Source organism: Emys orbicularis, chromosome 1 (assembly GCF_028017835.1).
Source record: "Emys orbicularis isolate rEmyOrb1 chromosome 1, rEmyOrb1.hap1, whole genome shotgun sequence".
In the NCBI taxonomy this organism is placed as follows: domain Eukaryota; kingdom Metazoa; phylum Chordata; order Testudines; family Emydidae; genus Emys; species Emys orbicularis.
Window position 1 is genome coordinate 250,016,766 of NC_088683.1, and position 22,578 is coordinate 250,039,343.

Below are 22,578 nucleotides of genomic sequence, written 5' to 3' on the forward strand. Positions count from 1 at the left end.
CATTTCAAGGCATAACTAGAGAAAACAAAAGTAATACTATTTTAAGTAGTCGTTTTTAGTACTTTTAGTTTTCAAGATCTGAATACAAGTTCTCTGCAGACAAATGCTGTTCTGACTTTCAAAGCAGAAAAAATACAACAAAGCTTCTTACTGCCCTGTCTGGATGTGGCTCATTTTTGATTTAAGGTTTAACTCTCCTGCCTCTCCCAACAAACACATGCTCTCTCTCTCTCTCAGACTCACAAACACACACACACACACACGTATGTGCCTTTGGGAGGAGGTTACGTGACCTTTAATTTGGTACCCTACTCATGAAGGCTTTTATAATAATCAAGATGTCTGACAACAAAGGAGTTTAGTTTTGGTTGTTTTAACACTGCTTGACAAACCTAAAATGAAAATGTCTCCAGTTTTGGAGAGAGGTGGGTAAATAGAATAAGCTTTGAAACATGATGGATTTCTTTAAAAAGCAATACAATTTATTCTTAAGTACCACGTGTACCTACAAACTCCAAAAACGTGATTTTAGTCTCTGGCAGTTTGCTTCAGGCAAAATGCTTGTTGAGCTCCACTGCTCCAAAAAAGCTGCAGTGCGTCATAACGACATGAGACCAAAAAAGTGCAAGGAAAAGAGGCAAGTTGTAAAACAGCACTACTAGGAAAAAAGTAGCCACCCCACAAGACAGCACCTGCCAGTCAGTCATTAAACAGGATAGGTAACAGGTAAAGAAGGCATGATGTGCTCTTTTCAGTGCCCTGCTGGGAAGAGAGGCAACAGTGAACAAAAAGAGCAGAGCATGGAGGAAGAAAAAGAAAATTCAAGTACAAATCTCATTATCACAAAACCTGAGATCTGTAAACATCAAAGACTGCATGTCGCCTCACACGGCAGAGATGATAAATTTAGCTAAACATTTTCCACCTTCCTCTGCTAAGTTTCCCACAAGGAATGCCAACTGGCAGGGAAACTTTCCAAGATTTAACTTCCTCAACAGGAAGGTTTTGCGATGGAACTTCATAAATATCATCAATCAAGGCAAAAAATATAGAAGAAATCATGAAGAAAGAAGACAGCCATTTAGATGGCCTTTGCTAACTATTAGGAGGACCACACGCTGTAGGATATTAATTAAGACCTACTGTTTCATAGGAGATGTTTTAATATAAAATGACAATTTATTAAATTGAACTTTTAAGCCTGGACAATGTAGATAGAGGGTAAACACAGTGGGGATGAATCAGCGGTCTGCCTTTGTGTGTGCAGTCTGGAATGAGAGACTACAGTAAGGAGGAGTATTCCATAGTAGTTGGTATATTTTCTTTTTTGCTAGACACCTTGTCCAAGCACTGGTCATCTCTCACCTGGACTGCTGTAAATCTTCTCTCTGCCTTACGGTCTACCCACTCATTCTGTTCAAAATGCTGCCCAAGTTATCTTCCTCCTCTCTGACCATGTCACCTCACCGCTTCGTGACTCCCTCTCCTCCCTGAGCTCCCCATCTCTTACTCCCTAAATTCAAGCTCCTTGTCTTCAAACACAAGCATGATCTAAGACTCCATCTACACGACAGACCTTACAGCAGCACAGCTGTACTGAAGCAGCTGCGCCGCTGTAAGATCGCTTGTGTAGCTGCTCTATGCCGATGGGAGAGAGCTCTCCCGTCGACATAATTAAACCACCCCAAACGAGCGGTAGTAGCTATGTCAGCAGGAGAAGCTCTTCTGCCGACACAGTGCTGTAAACACGACCACTTATGACAGGGAAACTTCGGTAGCTCAGGTTCTTTATTTAGAACATTGAGCAACACAAGTTTTGCCGACATAAGTGGTAGTGTAGACATGGCCTTACTCACCCCTTCCCTGGCTACTCTCATTCCTTCTCATGCCCCCTATGCTCTTCCCAATCCTTTTGCCTTACTCCTCCCTTCATCTACTCCTCTCATTCTGCTGCATGGCTTTTTTTTTTTTTTTAATATTGCCCTATGCCTAGAGTCTCTTGTCCCCAGCTGCTAAGCACCCTCTCACTCCTCTTCTTCTCTCCTCCGAACCCACTTCTTCGATAATCCCCACACCCACTCTGTTCTGAATTGTCTTCACGTGTCTTGCCTGGTATTTTTTGCAGCACTGCTGTAGCCGGGTTGGTCCCAGGATATCAGAGAGACAAGGTGGGTAAGGTAATTTATTTTTATTTGAGCAACTTCTGTTGGTGAGAGAGACAAGCTTTTAAGCTACACAGAGCTTTTCTTCAGGTCTGAAAAAGTAAGTAGAGTGTCACAGCTAAATACAAGATGAGACAGATTGTTAAGCATAAAAGGTTACAGGAGACCAGTTAAAATGAAGGGGCAACTGACACCTCTGCGGTCACAGGACAATCTGTCCCACCTTGTAATTAGTAGTGACACTATGATTACTTTTTCCAGACCTGAAGAAGAGCTCTGTGTACCTTGCAAACTTATCTCTCACCAACTGAAGTTGCTCCAGTAAAAGATATTACCCTCATCCACCTTGCCTTGAATTTGTACATCTTATTTTGCTTGTAAATGCTCTGAAAAGGCAGAGAACATGTCTTTGTGTGAAAGCTAGCATTTAAGCCCACAGACCCTATCTAAGCGGACTGTTAATAATTAATATTCCATTTTTCAACAGTATGTTAACTATCCAGCAATGTGGGGGCAACACAACATTACGTACTCGCATGGGGATTGCTAGGAGGCACAGGAGCTGCTCCTTGGCTGCATTTCCAACTTTTACTGCAATAGAAACTGCCTGTAACCCCCTTCAACCCAGAACAATCTTTGGATTGTTGAGGGGAATCTTGAGAGCCCCTCCAGCACCTCACTAGTACAGGGAGAAATTAATAAGCAGATTCCCCCAGTTGCTACAGTAGAACCCGAACACTGCTTTTCTGCTCCAAGGCTCCGGCTTTGTGGGAACTTACAGGGGCAGAGTCTCAGCAGCTTTTCCCCAGGCCCCTCCCTAAATAAATTCAGGTATCAGTTTTGGGGAACGAGGATAAGCAAAGAGCCACAATGGAAGAGGCAGCTTGGAAAACTTCAACACTGTGCTAAAGAGAGTCGGGTTCTGCTGTGTTAACTGACTAGAATTGCCAGCCCTAGCAGGAAGCCTGCTTCTTCCCCAGCTGCTGAAGACAGCATTTCATAACAAGAGGATTATTAGTCAGAAGCAGGTTAAATTTTCATTGTTCTTAATGTCTTTATGGATTTTTTGCTCGTAAAACTGCAAACATGCTTTGACTACGAAAGACACACAAGAAATATAAGAACGGCCATACTATGTTACACCACTAATCCATCTAGTCCAGTATCCTGTCTTCTGACAGTGGCCAATACCAGACGCTTCAGAGGGAATGAACAGAACAGGCCAATTATCAAGTGATCCATCCCATGTCGTCCAGTCCCAGCATCAAGCAATCAAAGGCTTAGCCATTTTGGCTAATACGCATTGATCAACCTATCCTCCATGAACTTATCTCATTATATTTTCAACCCAGTTATATTTTTGGCCTTCACAATATTCCCTAGCAATGAGAGCCATAGGATGACTGTGAGCTGTGTAAAGAAGTACTTCTTTTTGTTTTAAACCTGCTGCCTATTAATTTCATTGGGTGGTTCTTGTTATGTGAAAGGGTAAGTAACACTTACTTATTCATTTTCTCCACACCATTCATGATTTTATAGACCTCTATTGAATCCCCCCTTAGTCACCTCTTTTCCAAGCTGAATGGTCCCAGTATTTTTCTCTTCTCATATGGAAGCTGTTCCATATCCTTAACCATTTTTGTTGCCCTTCTCTGTAGCTTTTCCAATTCTAATGTATCTTTTTTCAGATGGGACAACCAGAACATCACACAGTATTCAAGGTGTGGGCATACTATAGATTTCTAAAGTGGCATTATGATATTTCCTGACTTATTATCTATCCCTTTACTAATGGTTCCTAACATTCTGTTAGCTTTTTTGACTGCTACTCCACATTGAGCAGATGTTTTCAGAGAATTATCCACAATGACTCTCAGATCTCCTTCTTGAGTGGTAACAGCTAATTTAAACCCCATCATTTAATAAGTATACTTAGGATTATGTTTCCCAATGTGCATTACTTAGCATTTATCAACATTAAATTTCACCATCTGCCATTTTCTTGACCAGTCATCCAGTTTTGTGAGATCCCTTTGTAACTCTTCCCAGTCAGCTTTGGATGCAACTATCATGAGAAATTTTGTATCAGCTGCAAACTTTGCCACCGCACCGTTAACCCCTTTTTCGAGATCATTTATGAATATGCTGAACAGCACTGGTCTCAGTTCAGATCCTTGGAGGACCCTACTATTTACCTCTCTCCATTCTGAAAACTGACCATTTATTCCTACCCTTTGTTTCCTGTCTTTTAACCAGTTACTGATCCATGAGAGGACCTTCCCTCATATCCCAAAACTCCTTACTTTGCTTAAGAGCCTTTGGTGAGAACCTTGTCAAAAGCTTTCTGAGTCCAAATACACTATATCAATTGAATTACCCTTGTCAACGTTTGCTGACCCCCTCAAAGAACTGTAACAGATAGGTGAGGCATGATTTCCCTTTAAAAAAGCCATGTTGACTCTTCCCCAACAAACCGTGTTCAACTGTGTGTCTGATAATAATAGTAAAAACCAATGCAAAGAATTAATTTAGCTTCTCTGCAACAGCCTTGTCTTCCTTAATTACTTCTTTAGCCCCACTGACTGATTGGCAGACTTCCTGCTTCTGATGTTGTCAAAAAAAAATTTGGTGTTAGTTTTTGTCTCTTTTGCTAGTTTGCTCTTCAAGTACTTTTTTGGCCTGCCTCATTCTATTTTTTGCACTAGACTTACCAGAATTTATGCTCCTTTCTATTTTCCTCACTAGGATCTGACTTCCAATTTTTAAAGGATGTCTTTTTGCCTCTAACCACCTCTTTATTCTGTTGAGCCATGGTGGCATTTTTTTGGTCCTCTAATTATTTTTTTATTTGGGGTATACATTTAATTTGAGCCACTATTATGGTGTTTTTAAAAGTGTCCATGCAGCTTGCCAGCATTTCACTCCACTATTCCTTTTAATTTCCATTTAACTAGCTTCCTCGTTTTTGTGTAGTTCCCCTTTTCCAAGTTAAATGCTACTGTGGGGTATTTTCCCTCACACAAAGATGTTAAATTTAATTACATTATGGTCACTATTACCAAGCAGTTCAGCTATATTCACCTCTTGGACCAGATCCTGTGCTTCACTTAGGACTAAATCAAGAATTGCCTCTCCCCTTGTGGGTTCCAGGACTAGCTTCTCCATGAACCAGTCATTAATGGTGTCTAGAAATTTTATCTCTGGATTCCGTCCTAAGATGACATGTACCAAGTCAATATGGGATTAGTTGAAATCTCCCATTATTATTGGGTTTTCTTTGTTTGTAGCCTCTCTAATCTCCCTGAACATTTCACAATCATCATCACCCCCCTGGTTTGGTGGTCGGTACCATATTCCTACTGCTATATTCTTCTTGTTCAAGCATGGAATTTCCATCCATAAAGATTCTTTGGTACAGTTTGATTCATTTCAGATTTTCATCTTATTTGACTCTGCTTTCTTTCACATATAGTGCCACTCTCCCACCAGTGTGACCTACTCCATCATTCCTATGTATTTTGTATCTTAGTATTACTGTGTCCCGTTGATTATCATCATTCCACCAGGTTTCTGTGATGCCTATTATATCAATATCCTCATTTAATATCAGGCACTCAAGTTCACCCATCTGAGTATTTACTTGTATACAAATGATAGAAGTCTACTTATAAAATGTCAATATTTAGCTGTCTGCCTTCATGTGATATAATTGAACGAGACTCTTTTTCGTTTGACTGTTTTTCTTCAGCTCCTACTTGTACTTTATCAACTTCAATCCGCTCCTTTTTACTAGGACAGAGAGAATCCCTGTTAATAGATCCTCCCCTAAGGGATGTATGTGCTCCTCTGCACCTGTCAACTGTCCCCCTGCTCTTAGTTTAAAAACTCCTCTACAACTTTTTTAATTTTATATGACAGCAATCCCGTTCTGTTTTAGTTTAAGCCCAAAAGGATCTCCAGTTCCTAATAAACCTAAAACCTCCTCCTTACACCATCGTCTGATCCATGCATTGAGACCCTGCAGTTCTGCTTGTCTAATTGTCCTGAACATGGAACTGGAAGCATTTCAGAGAATGCTACCATGGAGGTTCTGGACTTAAATCCTTTACGTAGCAGCCTAAATTTGGCCTCCAGGACCTCTCTCCTATCCCTATGTCACTGGTACCTACATGTACCAGCACCAGCGGCTCCTCCCCAGCACTATACATAAGTCTATCTAGATGTCTTGAGAGTTCCACAACCTTTGCACCCGGCAGGCAATTCATCATGGCGTTCTCCCAGGCATCACAAACCCACTACCTATATTTCTAATAATCAAATCCCCCAATACTATTACCTGTCTGTTCCTAATAAGTCATCTCCCTCGGAGGGGGATCCTCAGTGCGAGAGGATACCATGGCATCATCTGCAAGGAGGGTCCCAACTATGTGACTGTTTCTCTCCACTCCAGCTTGATGTTCTCCTTCCTGGAGACTTTCATCCTCCGCAACACCATAAAGGCCGTCAGATTGGGAGTGGGACCGCTCTACTGTGTCCCGGAAAGTCTTGTCTATGTACATCTCTGTCTCCCTAAGCTCCTCCAGCTCAGCCACTCTGCTGTCAAGAGACTGTACGCTGTCTCTGAGAGCCATGAGCTGCTTGCACTGAATGCACACATACACCACCTGCCCACAAGGCAGGCAATCATATACGCTGCATTCAGTGCAATAAACTGGTTAGCTCCCCCTCTGCTGCTGAATCCACATAGTATAGATTAATGCAATATTGATCTACACAACCAGAATGATCTTCTACTGACTTGGAAAAATTAACTCTTACTTACAACAATACATCTTGGAAATCCATTTGGGGAAGGGTGGCAATTCAAGATCTTAAAGTGTTATTTGTTAAAGGCTTTTCTAAAACTTCTATAACCTACAAAAAAATCTTAACCATTCCAGTCAAACAAGTGGTTCCCCTTGAAGTGAAAAACAACAGCTGCCCTAGCAGACTGAAGAAATCTGCATAGAGTAGAGTAATGATCAACCCCAGAGAGGAATATTACCTACATGCTACTGAGCAAGGGACCTAAGCATTCTTTGAGATGAACACTGATTTGCATTTTAAAATGCCAAACTCATTTTCTTCATTACAAGAGCAATATTTAAGAGCATGAAGTATTGTCTTCACAAAACATTCTCTCTTTAGTGGTGTGTTCTTACCTCCCAAATTAAAAAAAAAAAAAAGAGTACCAAGTGAACAGCAATTATGAAAATGAGGAAATGGTAGCACCTAACCACAGCCAAAAATAACATGGAGAACAGACTCTCTGCAAGCTTCCCAACACAAATGTAACAATGCACATCAATCCTGACCTACTACCCGTTTTGTATCTTCAAAATACACTAAAAATCATATAGTGGTTTTGAGGTACAGACAGGCATCCATAGGGCAGTGTTTTCCAATGCATGGGGCACTTCCTCAAGGGGGGTACAAGGGAGAGCACACACGCATGCACCTTCAAAATGTGAAATGTGCGCAGCTGATGAAGAGACATCTACCAGAGTTTTCAATAAGCCATATACAACAACTCTAATGTGTGAACTGCCCCACTAATTTCAATGAGTACTAAATCTAACACCACCAGTGATATTTTAAATGTCAACATTGTTAACTATTTCACTGCTCAACCCCATGAAAAAAAGGAGAGGAAATATGTTATGAAGATCTACACCAGCATTTTCCAAAACAGGAGGAAGAATGAAGGACTAGCCAGGAGAGCATAGGAAGTGTATAAAAATGCATACATTAACATTGGTAGGCTTTAAACACCACATAGCGGGGTTGCTATGATTTACAACTGGTTTATTTTTCTAAAGGGGTTTTTCAGTTTTGAAAAGCATGGGAAACACTGCATTAAGAATTAGTTTAAAGACTAGCAAACTCAAGTCTTTAGAGTGCACTATTCTTCACCATAGGGTCACCTAGCACTATGATACTTTAAAACATTTATTATTTTAAAACATTTAATATTTTTTAAAACATCTCTTTCGTGAGATTTTGTTGTGATCAGAAGAGCTGGGAGACTTTTTTTTTTTTTTTTTAAATAAACGGCAGGTAAAAATTAACTGCCGATACACGTGTTGACGAAAGACCAGAACAAAAAGCCTCCTGCTGCAAGTGGCCTGCACAGGCTACTATCTGAAATGATAAATATGTGAATGGAATGACCACATTTTGCAACAGACAGAAAAACAAGACAGCCAGATTTTTTTTTTCTTGCTTAACAGAAGAAAACATTCCCTTATGTTATTAATACCTTGAATTATAACCAATAGGTATTTTGGTTATTAAACAAGTCACAGCCAGTAGCCTTTACACACACATGAGGTTACTAATTTTGGTTACCTTCAGCGTCTTGGACATGCAGATACTGAGCATGCTCAGAATTTAGCTTTGGGGATTTTTTTAAATTGGTATGTAACTCACCAGCAGCTATGGCCCAGTAAACTTCTGATCCATTCAATAACTCACCACATGCTATGGCAGAGTAAACTGGTGATCCTGGAACTTGAAGTAAAATTCGAAATGGAGCAACGCGTGCGTTAGAATCTAGCACTGCATCCAGGGCACCCACCAGACGACCTGAACACACACACAAAAGGAGAAGGACATGTTTTAATTACTGCAGCACCAACTCCCACCGAGGCCAGTTTATCACTATTAGACCTATTCGCGTTTAAGACCCTCAAATTAAGCACTGAACAAAATTATAACAAAGCTCTCTAACATTGGCTTGTAAAATGGAGAAGTGTTCAAATGCACCAGAGACTAGGGGGCCAGGCAGACCAATCGGAAGACCAAGTTTTTACGCTTCTAGTTCGTTTATTATGCCATATATACATATGACTAACAGAAGCTTTGAAACCTAAGCTATGGTTAGAATACATAAACATGTATTATTTAGAACAGTCTCAAATGCATTGCGTCTCAGATTCTGTTCCATAATAATTGGCTCCTGAGAAAAACAAGTCTTAGCATATTATTGCTATCTGTTTGAACTGGAGTCATGAATTTGCAGGTGAAAATATAACACAAAGTACCAAACCCTCTCCAATTATTACAGGAAAAACAATCCGGAAAAAAAAATGAAAATTCCTCCAACTACAAAAGATGAGCACTTAAAATGTGCATTCCCCCGTTGCCGCATAAAAGGTTCTAATTCTGTAAGATGATCTTAAAATTCTGTATTTTGCCAACAATAATAATACAATTAGGAGCGCCCTATGAGTCCGCATCCTGTCATCAGAGGATGGGCAACGGCACCGCACAGTCTAGCCTGCAAGTTTCAAAATATTGAAGACCATGTGATTAACAAAGAAAGAAACAGCCCAGAGACTAATTTTTTCATACTGATAAAAAACCTATGAGTAGGGATTTTTAAAAGCATTTAGTTTAGGCCTCACCTTGGTCCCATTTAAGTCATTGGCAAAAGTTAGACCAAGCACTTCTGAAAATCCTGATAAAAGGTCAGACTTGTGAAATATGGTTATTTTTAGAGAATACAAGAAATGCACCCATACAATGAAGCCATGTAAGTACATGGGAAACGAAGGGTATTTATCTTGTTTCTCGGTTTGTGCAAATTAAATTCCCTTTTCTGTCCCTGAATGACTGATCACAGCAGCCAATTCCTCTTTTCACTCTGTACTTCTGCTTACCAGTTCCATAATGTTCACTAACTGTAATGAACCAAGTTTCCAACTGAACACAAGTACTAAATAAATGAAAATAATAAATACCACCCACTCCCCGGATCGGCCAGTTTAGCCACAGTTTAAATATTATAATAACAAAGTACTGAGAAGCCAAAACTAAGAAGAATCCCTTGAATATATTATTATATTTTAAAAAAAGATCTGAGCCAGGTTCATACACAAACTCCAATGATGATTCACTGGAATATATATCTGAAGTCTCCCTCTTCAGTTAGTTTTGTATTTTCATAATTAATATCATACATTAGGAGCCTGACTGAACTTCCATTAGTTTCTATGGAAAGACTCTCATACACTTATGTGGGATTTAGATTAGGCCCCAATCTATTTTTAATTTGGGTAGGACGGAAGGCCCTTTCTAGTTTCACAAGTAACAATGTTGTCTAGATTTCTGATCTCACATATCTGCTGCTGATTCCAGGGCAGTAAAACAAAGGTGCACCAGTGATGCAGAATAGGCAATTTGTGCACATTTCACACCTGTATTTTGATTATTTTCTTCAAGAGAGAAAAATATTAAGTATTTAGTGCAGGTTAAAACAATTTCCTAATTTGACGTAAAAGCATATCAATAATCTTTCTGAGGTAGCCTCATTACTATGCTTTAGCACGTCTATTTTTGAGGTGCTACAGCAATGGCATAGGTTGAAATTTAACTGAACAAGCTCCAAAAATAGATCTTTCAATAATTAATCGGCGAGAGCTATAAAAACTATGCAACGTTAGCCAAAACTTGTACATTAACCTGGTGAAGATTGAGTACAAAGTTTAATATTAAAGAAAGGATGAAAGCTACTTAAATTATTCAAATGGTGCTGCTTTCCAAGTGTTTTTTCTATCATATAAAAGCTGAACTCCGCTTAATACTTGTAACATACAACTGCACAGTGCTTCCCCCTGAATGGACCAATAAAAGCATGCAAACAAAAGAACTTTCTAAAAGGACACAATTTGAATTTTAAAATCAACTTTTTCTTTAGATTTTTTTTTTTTAAGTTTCTGATAGAGCACCCTTTAAAACAGTCCTTTTTTTAAAAAAAAAATATTTTTCTTATATATATACACACACACACATACACACACACACACATATCACTCTCCTGTTGATGTTTGAGGGTCTTCTTAACCAGGAAGGAACGGAATGACTTTTACAGGAAAAAGCAAATCTTACTATCCATAAAAGCCTATCAAATAAAACAAACTAGGGAAAAAAAGAAAAATATGTTTTACTAACTTTATTATAGTAATCATAGGTCTTTCTTGATACCATGTATGGAACAAAAATTTCAGAAGTAAATATGATTTTCAAGTTCATTGCATTCTTTTAAACAATACTACTACCAGCTCTCTATTTCAATTTTTCAGCTTCAAACAATGCAAAACCATTTCAGGGGGGGAAAAAGCCACCGAGAATAAAACGCAGTTGATTTTTTACTGCACTACAGAAAGCTGCAGCCACAGGTTTTCTAGTTAGACTTCAGAGTCCAGAAACAGATCATCTCATGAACATCACAAGTCTTTTCATGATTTTATCAAGATTACAAAGAATGTTGAAATGCAAGGGGAAGGTCCAAATCCAATGTGGACGTCAGACAAAGCTGGGGGGGGGGGGGGGAGAGAGAGAAGAAAATTGTTTTTCTGCTTTAAAATCAGTTTGTGCTCAATAACAAACACTTTCCCTGGACATGGGATTTCAAAGCAAGTGTTTAACTTGTATTCTTATGGAAACAAACAGCTCTCTAAAACAAAATTTGCACTCTTCCTGTAGATCATGAATCTTAACTACAATTTTTGTTTAGTTACATTTCAAATATCTATCTTTATGCACATTTTACACAACCTAAATAGTGCAAATCAAATACTGCAAAGTTATACCTTATATGGAAAGTACAACCAAATTAGAATTACAATAAAAGTTTCTAATCTGAAATCCATTTTATAGAGTTCACATTATTTTATGCACACCAGTTCAATAAATAAATCAATCCAAGTACAAGCTAGCAGGAGACTGAAGCACTATTTTCAGATCCTGTGACAGATAGGCAGTGTCTTTGCTTTACCAAGATCATAGTGTAATCTAATCAGCCTGGACGCAGCATGCTACATAACTGTATGATTAGGTCTTCTTATTCACGTTAATCCCAACTCTGTGTGTAACACAGCTGTGCACACTTTTTTTTTTTTTCCTTTTTTGTGGGGGGGGGGGGAGGAGGGGGAGAAAATTAAAGTGATACCTTTCTGGTTATCAAATAAACTTGCAGAAGTATGATCCACCATTTGAGCTTAATCTGTATTTACCTGAAACCTCAAAGAGAAGAAGATATCACAAATTGCTATGTATGACCCTATACTTTGAGTACCACAACTCACAGCTACAATCTAGAAAAGGACCAATTACAGTAAAGTCACCTGAAAAACACTGATTTCTATGTAAACGTATTTATTCAAACTCTCAGGAATGCAGATTTCTCTAAATTGGTGTGAATTATCCATATGATATTTGAAGCATTCCATTAAACTTTGAGAGACTGGATGTTCGAAAATGAAAGGTGGACTCAAAATTAAACACTTTGAAATCTGGGTTTGTGAAAAATATTGATTCTTTCCATCTGTCAATTCAAGATTTTGGGGATGTAATCTAAGATGTAGTTAATTAACACAGGTCAGGCAGCACCTGATCCACAGATCTCTCTTCAAAGAACAAAAGGCTATCTCTGCCCATCTACACTGCACCTACCAAGTCTTTAGGTAAAACTAAGGTAAAGTATTAAAAAGTGCTTATGTGCCCACTTACAAAAGTGGCCTGGGCAGTTAGGATCCTAAGAGTTTTTTGAAAGTCAACAGGACTAGAAGCCTAAATGCTCAAGCCACTTTTGAAAAAGTCACTTAGGGTGTATCTACACTAGGACTAGAAGGTGGTATTGCAGCAAGCGTAGGCATACCCAAGCAAGTTTTGGTTGAGTTAGCTCACTAAGGCCTCGTCTACACTACCAGGGTAAGTCGACCTAAGTTACGCTACTCCAGCTATGTGAATAACGTAACTGGAGTCAATGTAGCCCAGGTCGACTTACTGCGGTGTCTACACTGCTCTGTGTTGATGGAAGACGTTCTCCGGTCAACTTACCTTACTCCTCTCGTTCCGGTGGAGTACCGGAGAGCGCTCTGCAGTCCATTTAGCAGATCTTCACTAGACCTGCTAAATCGAACCCTGCTGCATTGATCACTGCAGCATTGATCCCTGGTAAGTATAGACATAGCCTAAAAAAATAGCAGTGTAACCACAGCAGCATGGACTAGCCCATAGATGCTGGAACTAGGGGTGCTGGGGGTGCAGCAGCACCCCTGGCTTAAAGTTTCCATTATATACAGGGTTTACAGTTTGGTTTAATAGCTCTCAGCACCCCCACTATACACATTGTTCCAGCACCACTGGACTAGCCACTCAGTACAATCCTATCTAGGACGCTGGATAGACACCTGGGCAGCTAGCTCAGGCTGCTGCAGTTGCACTGCTCTTTCGATGGAGCTAGCTCGATACAGTTAGCTCAGGTATGCCTACACATGCTGTAATTACTCCTCCTGATTACTGTGTAGTCACACCCCTCGGGTGCTTTTGAAAACTGTAACTAGTCTAGCAGCAGATTCCAGATTCAAGGGTTTACAAAAGAGCCAAGCTTGCTATAAAATTCTAGCTCTACTAGCACATTATTTTGCTCTGATATATCCATACTCAGTAGTTCATTAAGCATTTTAGTGCCATGTGCCATCCCTGCCTCTCAGGCTACGTCTTCACTATCCGCCTGAATCGGCGGGTAGAAATCGATCTCTCGGGGATCGAATTATCCCCGAGAGATCCACGACGAGACGCGACAATCGATCCCCAAATCGACGCTTGTACTCCACCAGCGCAGGTAGGAGTAAGCGCCATCGATGGGGGAGCCGTGGAGGTCGATTTGCCGCCGTCTTCACAGCAGGGTAAGTCGGCTCGGATACTTCGAATTCAGTTACGCTATTCGCGTAGCTGAATTTGCGTATCTTAAATCGACCCCCCCTCCCCCCGTAGTGAAGACGTAGCCTCATATCCTCTCTCATCCAGAAGCTTATAAACATAATCAAAACAGGAAGATGGGAGCAAAACGAGTGGTCAGGTAAAAATGAAATGCTTTTACACGAAAGAGTAATAAATACACTGAATTAAAACAAGATGCTTCCATCTGTTGCAACATGAGTGAGGTTCAAATTCAGGATGACAGCTAATGGTTGTGAGAAACACTTTCTGCTCTACATCCCAGACTACAGCGATGAGACTTTGGGCAAGAAGAAATACGTGGGGAAAAAAATCACGTCAAGAAAATACAGAAGTTATGTCTTATCTAAAACTTTTAGAAATAAAAATTGACAATGAAATAACTTCTGAATTGAATTAAGTATTATTCACCCTAGTTCCCTCACAATATAGCTTATTATTTTTGTTGCAAAGTAACATCTGAACAGCTCAAGGCACTTTGCAAACAGCAAATTAGAAAGTTACAATACCCTGTGAGGTTGGCAGTTACCTGTATGCTACAGATGGGCAAAGTGGTTAAGCAACTTGCCTGTTATCATAGAGGAACTCAGCAGAGCCAGGAGGAGAATCCAAACCTTCCAACTCATAGACCCCAATTTTTCCCTTATGCTCTGGCTGCTTTACAGGTAGCTTAACTGGTCTCTCCCTAAGGATTCAACCTGCAAAAGGGGAATCCCTGGGTGGGGTAGAACTATTATAACTGCACTGTTCTGTTGATTCCCTCTGAAGCATCTGGCACTGGCCAGTGTCAGAAGACAGGATACTGGGTCAGATGGACCATTGGTCTGACTCAGTATGGCCATTCTTATTTTCTTACCAGCTCTACACCACCCTTCTGAACCTCTTAGCACAAGTGATGTGCCTAGGAAAAAAGGCATGTGGATGGAAACTGCTGTGTTCCAGCTATCAGAACATTCCATTGGGTTCACAGGCAGCTGGACAGAACTAATTGGAGCAGTCTACGGCTGGTCCAACTCCAGGACAGGTAGCAGCATAAAGGCAGCTTAAAGCACCTTTGCATCCCCCTACTTCTGATCTGCACTGAGCTCATTTCTGATGTGGCTCAGGATCTGGCCCCCATCCTTGTGGGTTAAATATAGGCAAAGAACTGTGTTCTGGTGAACAGGTGTTTGGTATAGCAGGCAGGGGAACATCAAAACAAGGAAAACTTAACACCAAAATTGGCATCAAGTTCTTCCTAGAACCAGTACAACATGACACTCTGATTGCTTGCAGCAGTTCTAAATGTTTTAGTCATGCAGCAGTGATGTTTAACAGATTCTTGCTTTCACTCATACTTCACTGAGGAACTTCTGCTTTATAGCTCTATAATATCAGGAACATTTTCAGTTACACAGACAGCTAAAGACTAGTGGATAAATTCTACCCTAGTTTACATCTCATACAAACATCTGTTTAACTCACCGAGATTGCACAGGGTACAAATAGGGCAGGTTTCAAGCCAACAAGACACACATACAGTGGTGTATTTCTTACTAGCTTTCTCAATTCAACTCAACAGAATTTATACAGATAGCAAGGAAAGATATTTAAAGGGGGGGGGAGAAATTAATACTACACTAATCCTGCTGTCACAAAATAAAATAATAATAATAATAATAATAATAATAATTTCCTTGGTGATGATGCTGGTTTTACCACATTTGAAAAAAAGCTCACGAAGCTAGATTTCAGAACTAAGGGCAAACGTTTATGCATGTGTAATACATTACACAGGAGTAATCCCACTGAAGTCAGAGGGACTACTTTCATGTGTGTTTGCAGGATCAGGCCCTTCGACGCCTAAGCAACAAGTCAGTGCCTTAAATTACTTTTTCACCATGTAAAAGTGAACTGAAACTACAATTGTTTGTGTTACTTCTTAAACTGAGTATCCAGCATTATGTTCTTTGTGAAGTTGGAAGTTATCATATCCCAGCAAACTAAATTTTTACTTTTAATGGTATTATTTCACAAGTTTTCTTCAATGTTTTCTGTGGCTTTATATTACTCTGAGGGTTAGCTACCCATTTGTTTCATACGCTAATATCCTTGGAAATTCAAGATACGATCATGGGGTCTGCTGTCATAGGAGTGCTGTAGGAGAGTGAAAGGGATGTGATATAGGAAGGGGGAGGAGGAAGGAGCAGAAGTATGCACATGCTTCCCCACTTCCTAAAAACCCAGACTGTACTTCTCCTAGTGTGTTATGAAAGAACAAATATGTACCATGACCCCCTCTTCTTCTCAGGCCATTTTTCCAAGTATGCTTTTTCCACATAATTCTTGCAGAGGGTTGTCACATTTATTTTAAACAGGAGTCAACATGACAGCAGCCTAAGATATACTAAGATAAGGCTGCAGTCCAGTTGGTTCTAAAGTCCACAGAGATAAAGGCTCTGTCATACTACAAGTCTAGAAAAACGGTTTCCAGCCTAAAATTAATGTACCTGATAAATATGTGGGACATACATGCTCCCTTTTGATAGTCCCCTAAATTACCACAATATAAATTCTGTTGAATACTGTCAAAAAAGAATCCCTCACACACATTTTGTTGGTGCCATATAATGCACCCACAAAGTTATTAGAAGCTGTGACGTTATTGACATAAATTGGGACCATATAGATCATTGTTGCAACCAAGGTCCTGTAGTGGCACCCAAATCTTGTATAAAGGGGGTCAAATGGGGTGTCTTAGACAAGGTCAGGGTTTACTGGTTATGATTATGCTGTCTATATGTGTGTATCAGTTTTGTAGTTGAAGTTATGAATCTTGGCACTATACTGTCTGTATGGCAAACTTATGCTATGCTTCTGGGTGACATCCCAGACAAGCTGGGATTAGCTCTGCCTAGCCTCCTTGATGGCCCATTAAGGACCATCAGCTATACAATGGACCCATGGAGAGAAGGCAGATACGCCTTGTAACTCAGCAAAGTATGCAGGAACTGGCCCATATGACTCCAGACTCCATGTTGCTGTAATTTTCCACAGTAAGAACAAAGAGGTGTTCTTACACCTGGAAAAGACTATAAAAGGCTGATGCCTCATCTCCATTTTGTCTTCAATCCTGCTTCATACCTCTGGAGGAACTTTACTACAAGCTGAAGCTTTGAACAAAGGACTGAGGACCCATCCCAGTGGGGGTGTGTTCCAGAGACTTGATTTGAACCTGCAGTTTATTCCATCGCTGCTGCAAGCCTGAACCAAGAACTTTGCCATTACTGTATGTAATTGATTCCATTTAACCAATTCTAACTCTCATCTCTATCTTTTTCCCTTTTAAGAATAAACCTTTAGATTTTAGATTCTAAAGGATTGGTAACAGCGTGATTTGTGGGAAAGATCTGATTTGTATATTGACCTGGATCTGGGGCTTGGTCCTTTGGGATCGAGAGAACCCTTTTTGTGTATATTGGGATATTGGTTTTCATAACCATTTATCCCCATAACGAGCGGCACTGGTGGTGATACTGGGAAACTGGAGTGTCTAAGGAAATTGCTTGTGAGGTTGCGGTTAGCCAGTGGGGTGAGACCGAAGTCCTCTTAGTCTGGCTGGTTTGGTTGCCTTAGAGGTAGAGAAACCCCAGCCTTGGGCTGTAACTGCCCTGTTTTAGCAATTTGTCCTGAGTTGGCACTCTCAGTTGGGTTCCGCCAGAACCGCATTGTCACAGTGGCGTAGTCGTGCTTGGATCCACAGAACCAGGTCAATTAAGCTTTGGGTCAGAACCCCACGCTATCCAAATTTGAATTTCGGGATTGAGAGTTTTGTGGGTTAAAGAGCTGCTGCAATGGCTGAGCAAAGAGCATATGAGGGACTTGGCAAAAAAGCCCTGGAAAATTTGTGCTCAGAACAGAGGATAAGCTTTAGAAAGAAAGCTACAAAGGAAGAACTGAGAAATCTGTTAATAGCCAGTGATCAGGGGGCGAGAGCACAGCCCTTACCTGAGGCTACAGAAGATGCAGAAAAAATTAGAGTGCAAAAGGCAACAAGTAAACTGCAACTTGAGCATGAACAGAAGCTAGCAGATCTTCGATTGCTGGAGAAGCAAAAAATAGCAGAATTAGAAGAGAGATCTCGTAAGGGGCGTCTAGAGCTGCTCGCTGCTGAACAAGAGACCCGCAAGATGGAACAGGAGACTCACAAGATGGAACAGGAGACGGCCAGACTTCAGCTCCAAGTAATGGAAGAGCGGAGAAAGTCATCCCCACCTGGTACTCCACTTCCCCCCCGCCATGAGAAAAACTGGGAAAGGATGTGTCCCATTTACAACGATACTGAGGATATAGAGGAGTTTTTGTCTACCTTTGAACGCCTCTGCAGTCTCTACCAGATCCCCGAGGGTCAGCGAATGCCTATCCTGCTGACCAGACTGACTGGAAAAGCCAGGGAGGTATTTAATGAATTGGGGGAAGAAGAAGCCTTGGATTATGAGCGGTTTAAGGATTCTGTGTTAAGGCGGTTCAGGGTTACTCCTGAATCCTACAAAAATAACAGGAGTATTTGTGGCACCTTAGAGACTAACAAATTTATTAGAGCATAAGCTTTCGTGGGCTACAACCCACTTCTTCGGATGCATATAGAGTGAACCATATATTGAGGAGATATATATACACACACATACAGAGAGCATGAACAGGTGGGAGTTGTCTTACCAACTCTGAGAGGCCAATTAAGTAAGAGAAAAAAATCTTTTGAAGTGATAATCAAGATGGCTCAGTACAGACAGTTTGATAAGAAGCAAGTGTGAAAATACTTACAAGGGGAGATAGATTCAATGTTTGTAATGGCTCAGCCACTCCCAATCCCTATTTAGCCCTGAGTTGATTGTGTCTAGTTTGCATATCAATTCCAGCTCAGCAGTCTCTCGTTGGAGTCTGTTTTTGAAGTTTTTCTGTTTTAAGATAGCCACCCGCAGGTCTGTCAAAGAATGGCCAGACAGGTTAAAGTGTTCTCCCACTGGTTTTTGAGTATTATGATTCCTGATGTCAGATTTGTGTCCATTAATTCTTTTGCGTAGAGACTGTCCGGTTTGGCCAATGTACATGGCAGAGGGGCATTGCTGGCACATGATGGCATATATCACATTGGTAGATGTGCAGGTGAACGAGCCACCGATGGTATGGCTGATGTGATTAGGTCCTATGATGATGTCACTTGAATAGATATGTGGACAGAGTTGGCATCGGGCTTTGTTACAAGGATAGGTTCCTGGGTCAGTGTTTTTGTTCAGTGATGTGTGGTTGCTGGTGAGTATTTGCTTTAGGTTGGGGGGTTGTCTGTAAGCGAGGACAGGTCTGTCTCCCAAGATCTGTGAGAGTAAAGGATCATCTTTCAGGATAGGTTGTAGATCTCTGATGATGCGCTGGAGAGGTTTTAGTTGGGGGCTGAAGGTGACAGCTAGTGGTGTTCTGTTATTTTCTTTGTTGGCCCTGTCTTGTAGGAGGTGACTTCTGGGTACTCGTCTGGCTCTGTTATGGCTGACTTAGAACAACGCTTCCTTAGCTCTCGTCCCCTAACGCCCCTACTCTACTTGCGCTACATTGATGACATCTTCATCATCTGGACCCATGGAAAAGAAGCCCTTGAGGAATTCCACCATGATTTCAATAATTTCCATCCCACCATCAACCTCAGCCTAGATCAATCCACACAAGCGGTCCATTTCCTGGACACTACTGTGCTAATAAGCGATGGTCACATAAATACCACCCTGTACCGGAAACCTACTGACCGCTACACTTACCTACATGCCTCCAGCTTCCATCCAGGACACACCACACGATCCATTGTCTACAGCCAAGCTCTAAGATATAACCGCATTTGCTCCAATCCCTCAGATAGAGACAAGCACCTACAAGATCTCTATCAAGCATTCTTAAAACTACAATACCCACCTGCTGAAGTGAAAAAACAGATTGACAGAGCCAGACGAGTACCCAGAAGTCACCTCCTACAAGACAGGGCCAACAAAGAAAATAACAGAACACCACTAGCTGTCACCTTCAGCCCCCAACTAAAACCTCTCCAGCGCATCATCAGAGATCTACAACCTATCCTGAAAGATGATCCTTTATTCTCACAGATCTTGGGAGACAGACCTGTCCTCGCTTACAGACAACCCCCCAACCTAAAGCAAATACTCACCAGCAACCACACATCACTGAACAAAAACACTGACCCAGGAACCTATCCTTGTAACAAAGCCCGATGCCAACTCTGTCCACATATCTATTCAAGTGACATCATCATAGGACCTAATCACATCAGCCATACCATCGGTGGCTCGTTCACCTGCACATCTACCAATGTGATATATGCCATCATGTGCCAGCAATGCCCCTCTGCCATGTACATTGGCCAAACCGGACAGTCTCTACGCAAAAGAATTAATGGACACAAATCTGACATCAGGAATCATAATACTCAAAAACCAGTGGGAGAACACTTTAACCTGTCTGGCCATTCTTTGACAGACCTGCGGGTGGCTATCTTAAAACAGAAAAACTTCAAAAACAGACTCCAACGAGAGACTGCTGAGCTGGAATTGATATGCAAACTAGACACAATCAACTCAGGGCTAAATAGGGATTGGGAGTGGCTGAGCCATTACAAACATTGAATCTATCTCCCCTTGTAAGTATTTTCACACTTGCTTCTTATCAAACTGTCTGTACTGAGCCATCTTGATTATCACTTCAAAAGATTTTTTTCTCTTACTTAATTGGCCTCTCAGAGTTGGTAAGACAACTCCCACCTGTTCATGCTCTCTGTATGTGTGTGTATATATATCTCCTCAATATATGGTTCACTCTATATGCATCCGAAGAAGTGGGTTGTAGCCCACGAAAGCTTATGCTCTAATAAATTTGTTAGTCTCTAAGGTGCCACAAATACTCCTGTTATTTTTGCGGATACAGACTAACACGGCTGCTACTCTGAATCCTGAATCCTACAGAGTTAAGTTTAGAAAGTTTAAGATGTCTAATGATTGTACTTTTGTAGAATGTGCTCATAAGCTGATGGGTTTTGTTAAAAAGTGGGTTATGGGAGCCAAGGCACATGGGAATTTTGAAAAACTGCTGGATTTAATAACTTTGGAACAGTTCTTAGACATTGTGCCTGACCATGTGAGAGCAGCTGTGTGTGACAGGGACCCTGAGTCGGTCCTACGGGCAGCAGAGATTGCAGATGCCCACACCCAAAACAGGGCTCGGGAAGGGTGTAAAACCCCGGGGAAAACTAATCCCCATTCTCCCCAGTTCAAAAGGAGGGAAGGATTTAAAAGCAAACCTGACTCTTCTAAAGGAGTTCAAGGGGGCCCGGAGGGTAGGAACTCACATCCCAGGACGGAACAGGTTACATGCTATCACTGTGGTATGCTGGGCCACATGAGACCAGACTGCCCAACACTGAAGGGCAGCCCAAAACCAGCAACCCCAAATGCCACGGCAAATGCTAACCCTGTTGTTGTAGACTCACAGGCAAGCTACACAGAGCCCAGCTCTATTGCCCTGTATGCAAATGCTGTTTCTGTGGTCTCTGAAGAATTTGACCTTAAAACTCACATTAAAGCTAAATATGGGGGAAATAATGCAGAGTTTATTAGCAGTGCAGAAGTGAATGAAGTAAGGTGTATGGCATGGAGGGACACCGCAGCAGATATTACTCTGGTTAAAGCAAGTCTTGTCAGGAAGGAAGATTATTTTCCAGGTGAAGATGTAACTGTTGTAGCCTTCTCTGAGTATTTTGTCAGGGTGCCTTTGGCTAAAATCCACCTGAAATGGGAGGGATTTGAGGGCACCATGGTTGTGGGAGTAAAAGACACAATCCCTAAGGATATTATGATTGGAAATGATATTAAAGCTATGGTCAGTCAAGTTAATGCAAACCAGGCACAGGAGAGGATTAATCCTAAGGTTGTGTCTATAGAGGGTTTCTCCAAAAGTTTGTCTTTGGGAAGTAGCTGTTTGGCTGTGAATGAAGTTTCTGAATGTCTATCTAATGTCTCAGAAGTAAATCTGGAATTAGATCAAGCGAAGGGAGAGGAGAACAAGGAGGTTTTGGAGGAGCCTAGGCAGTCTTGCGAGCTGATGGCTTTATCTAGTCAGCAGTTTGGGAAGGCAAGGAGAGTGGAAGATGAGTGTCCCTATCCCTTACCTGTGTCCTGTGTGAAGAATAGGGATAATGAAGGGAATGTGCCTGTGTCTGTCAGGGGTATTGACTTGCCTATGGAGGAAGCTACCCCAGTCTCCAAGCAGTTGTCTGGGAACAGCCCTGTGGGCTGGGATGAGAAAAATGAAATCCCAAACTGTGTATCTAATAAAGGAAAATGTGTATCCAGCTCTTCTTTGTCTGTGGAGCAGACAGAAGGTGCCTTTCAGCCTGTGATGGTTGAGAGTAATTCAGTTGTCTCAGAGATGGTTCTGGATTCAACTAAAGCCCAGGAAGGGAGTGGTCCTAAGTCTGTGTCTGCTGGGGAGAATGGCACTGTAACTAGGTTGCATCCAGTTAGTGTCTTAGCAAAATCCCAGAGACCAGACAATTCTGGTGCTTGTATTTTGCCAGTTGCTTGTGTGTGGTTGGAGA

The 22,578-nt window shown here is 41.2% G+C and overlaps 1 protein-coding gene across 1 annotated transcript in view; it reads right to left on the minus strand.

Moving 5' to 3' along the window:
• TBC1D8 (TBC1 domain family member 8) overlaps positions 1 to 22,578 on the minus strand; it is a 90,608-nt gene that overhangs the window by 49,257 nt on the left and 18,773 nt on the right. The window contains exon 2 of the mRNA XM_065423676.1: positions 8,631 to 8,786. Within this exon, the coding sequence (XP_065279748.1) occupies positions 8,631 to 8,786 (156 nt within the window). The remainder of the gene's footprint in view (positions 1 to 8,630; positions 8,787 to 22,578) is intronic.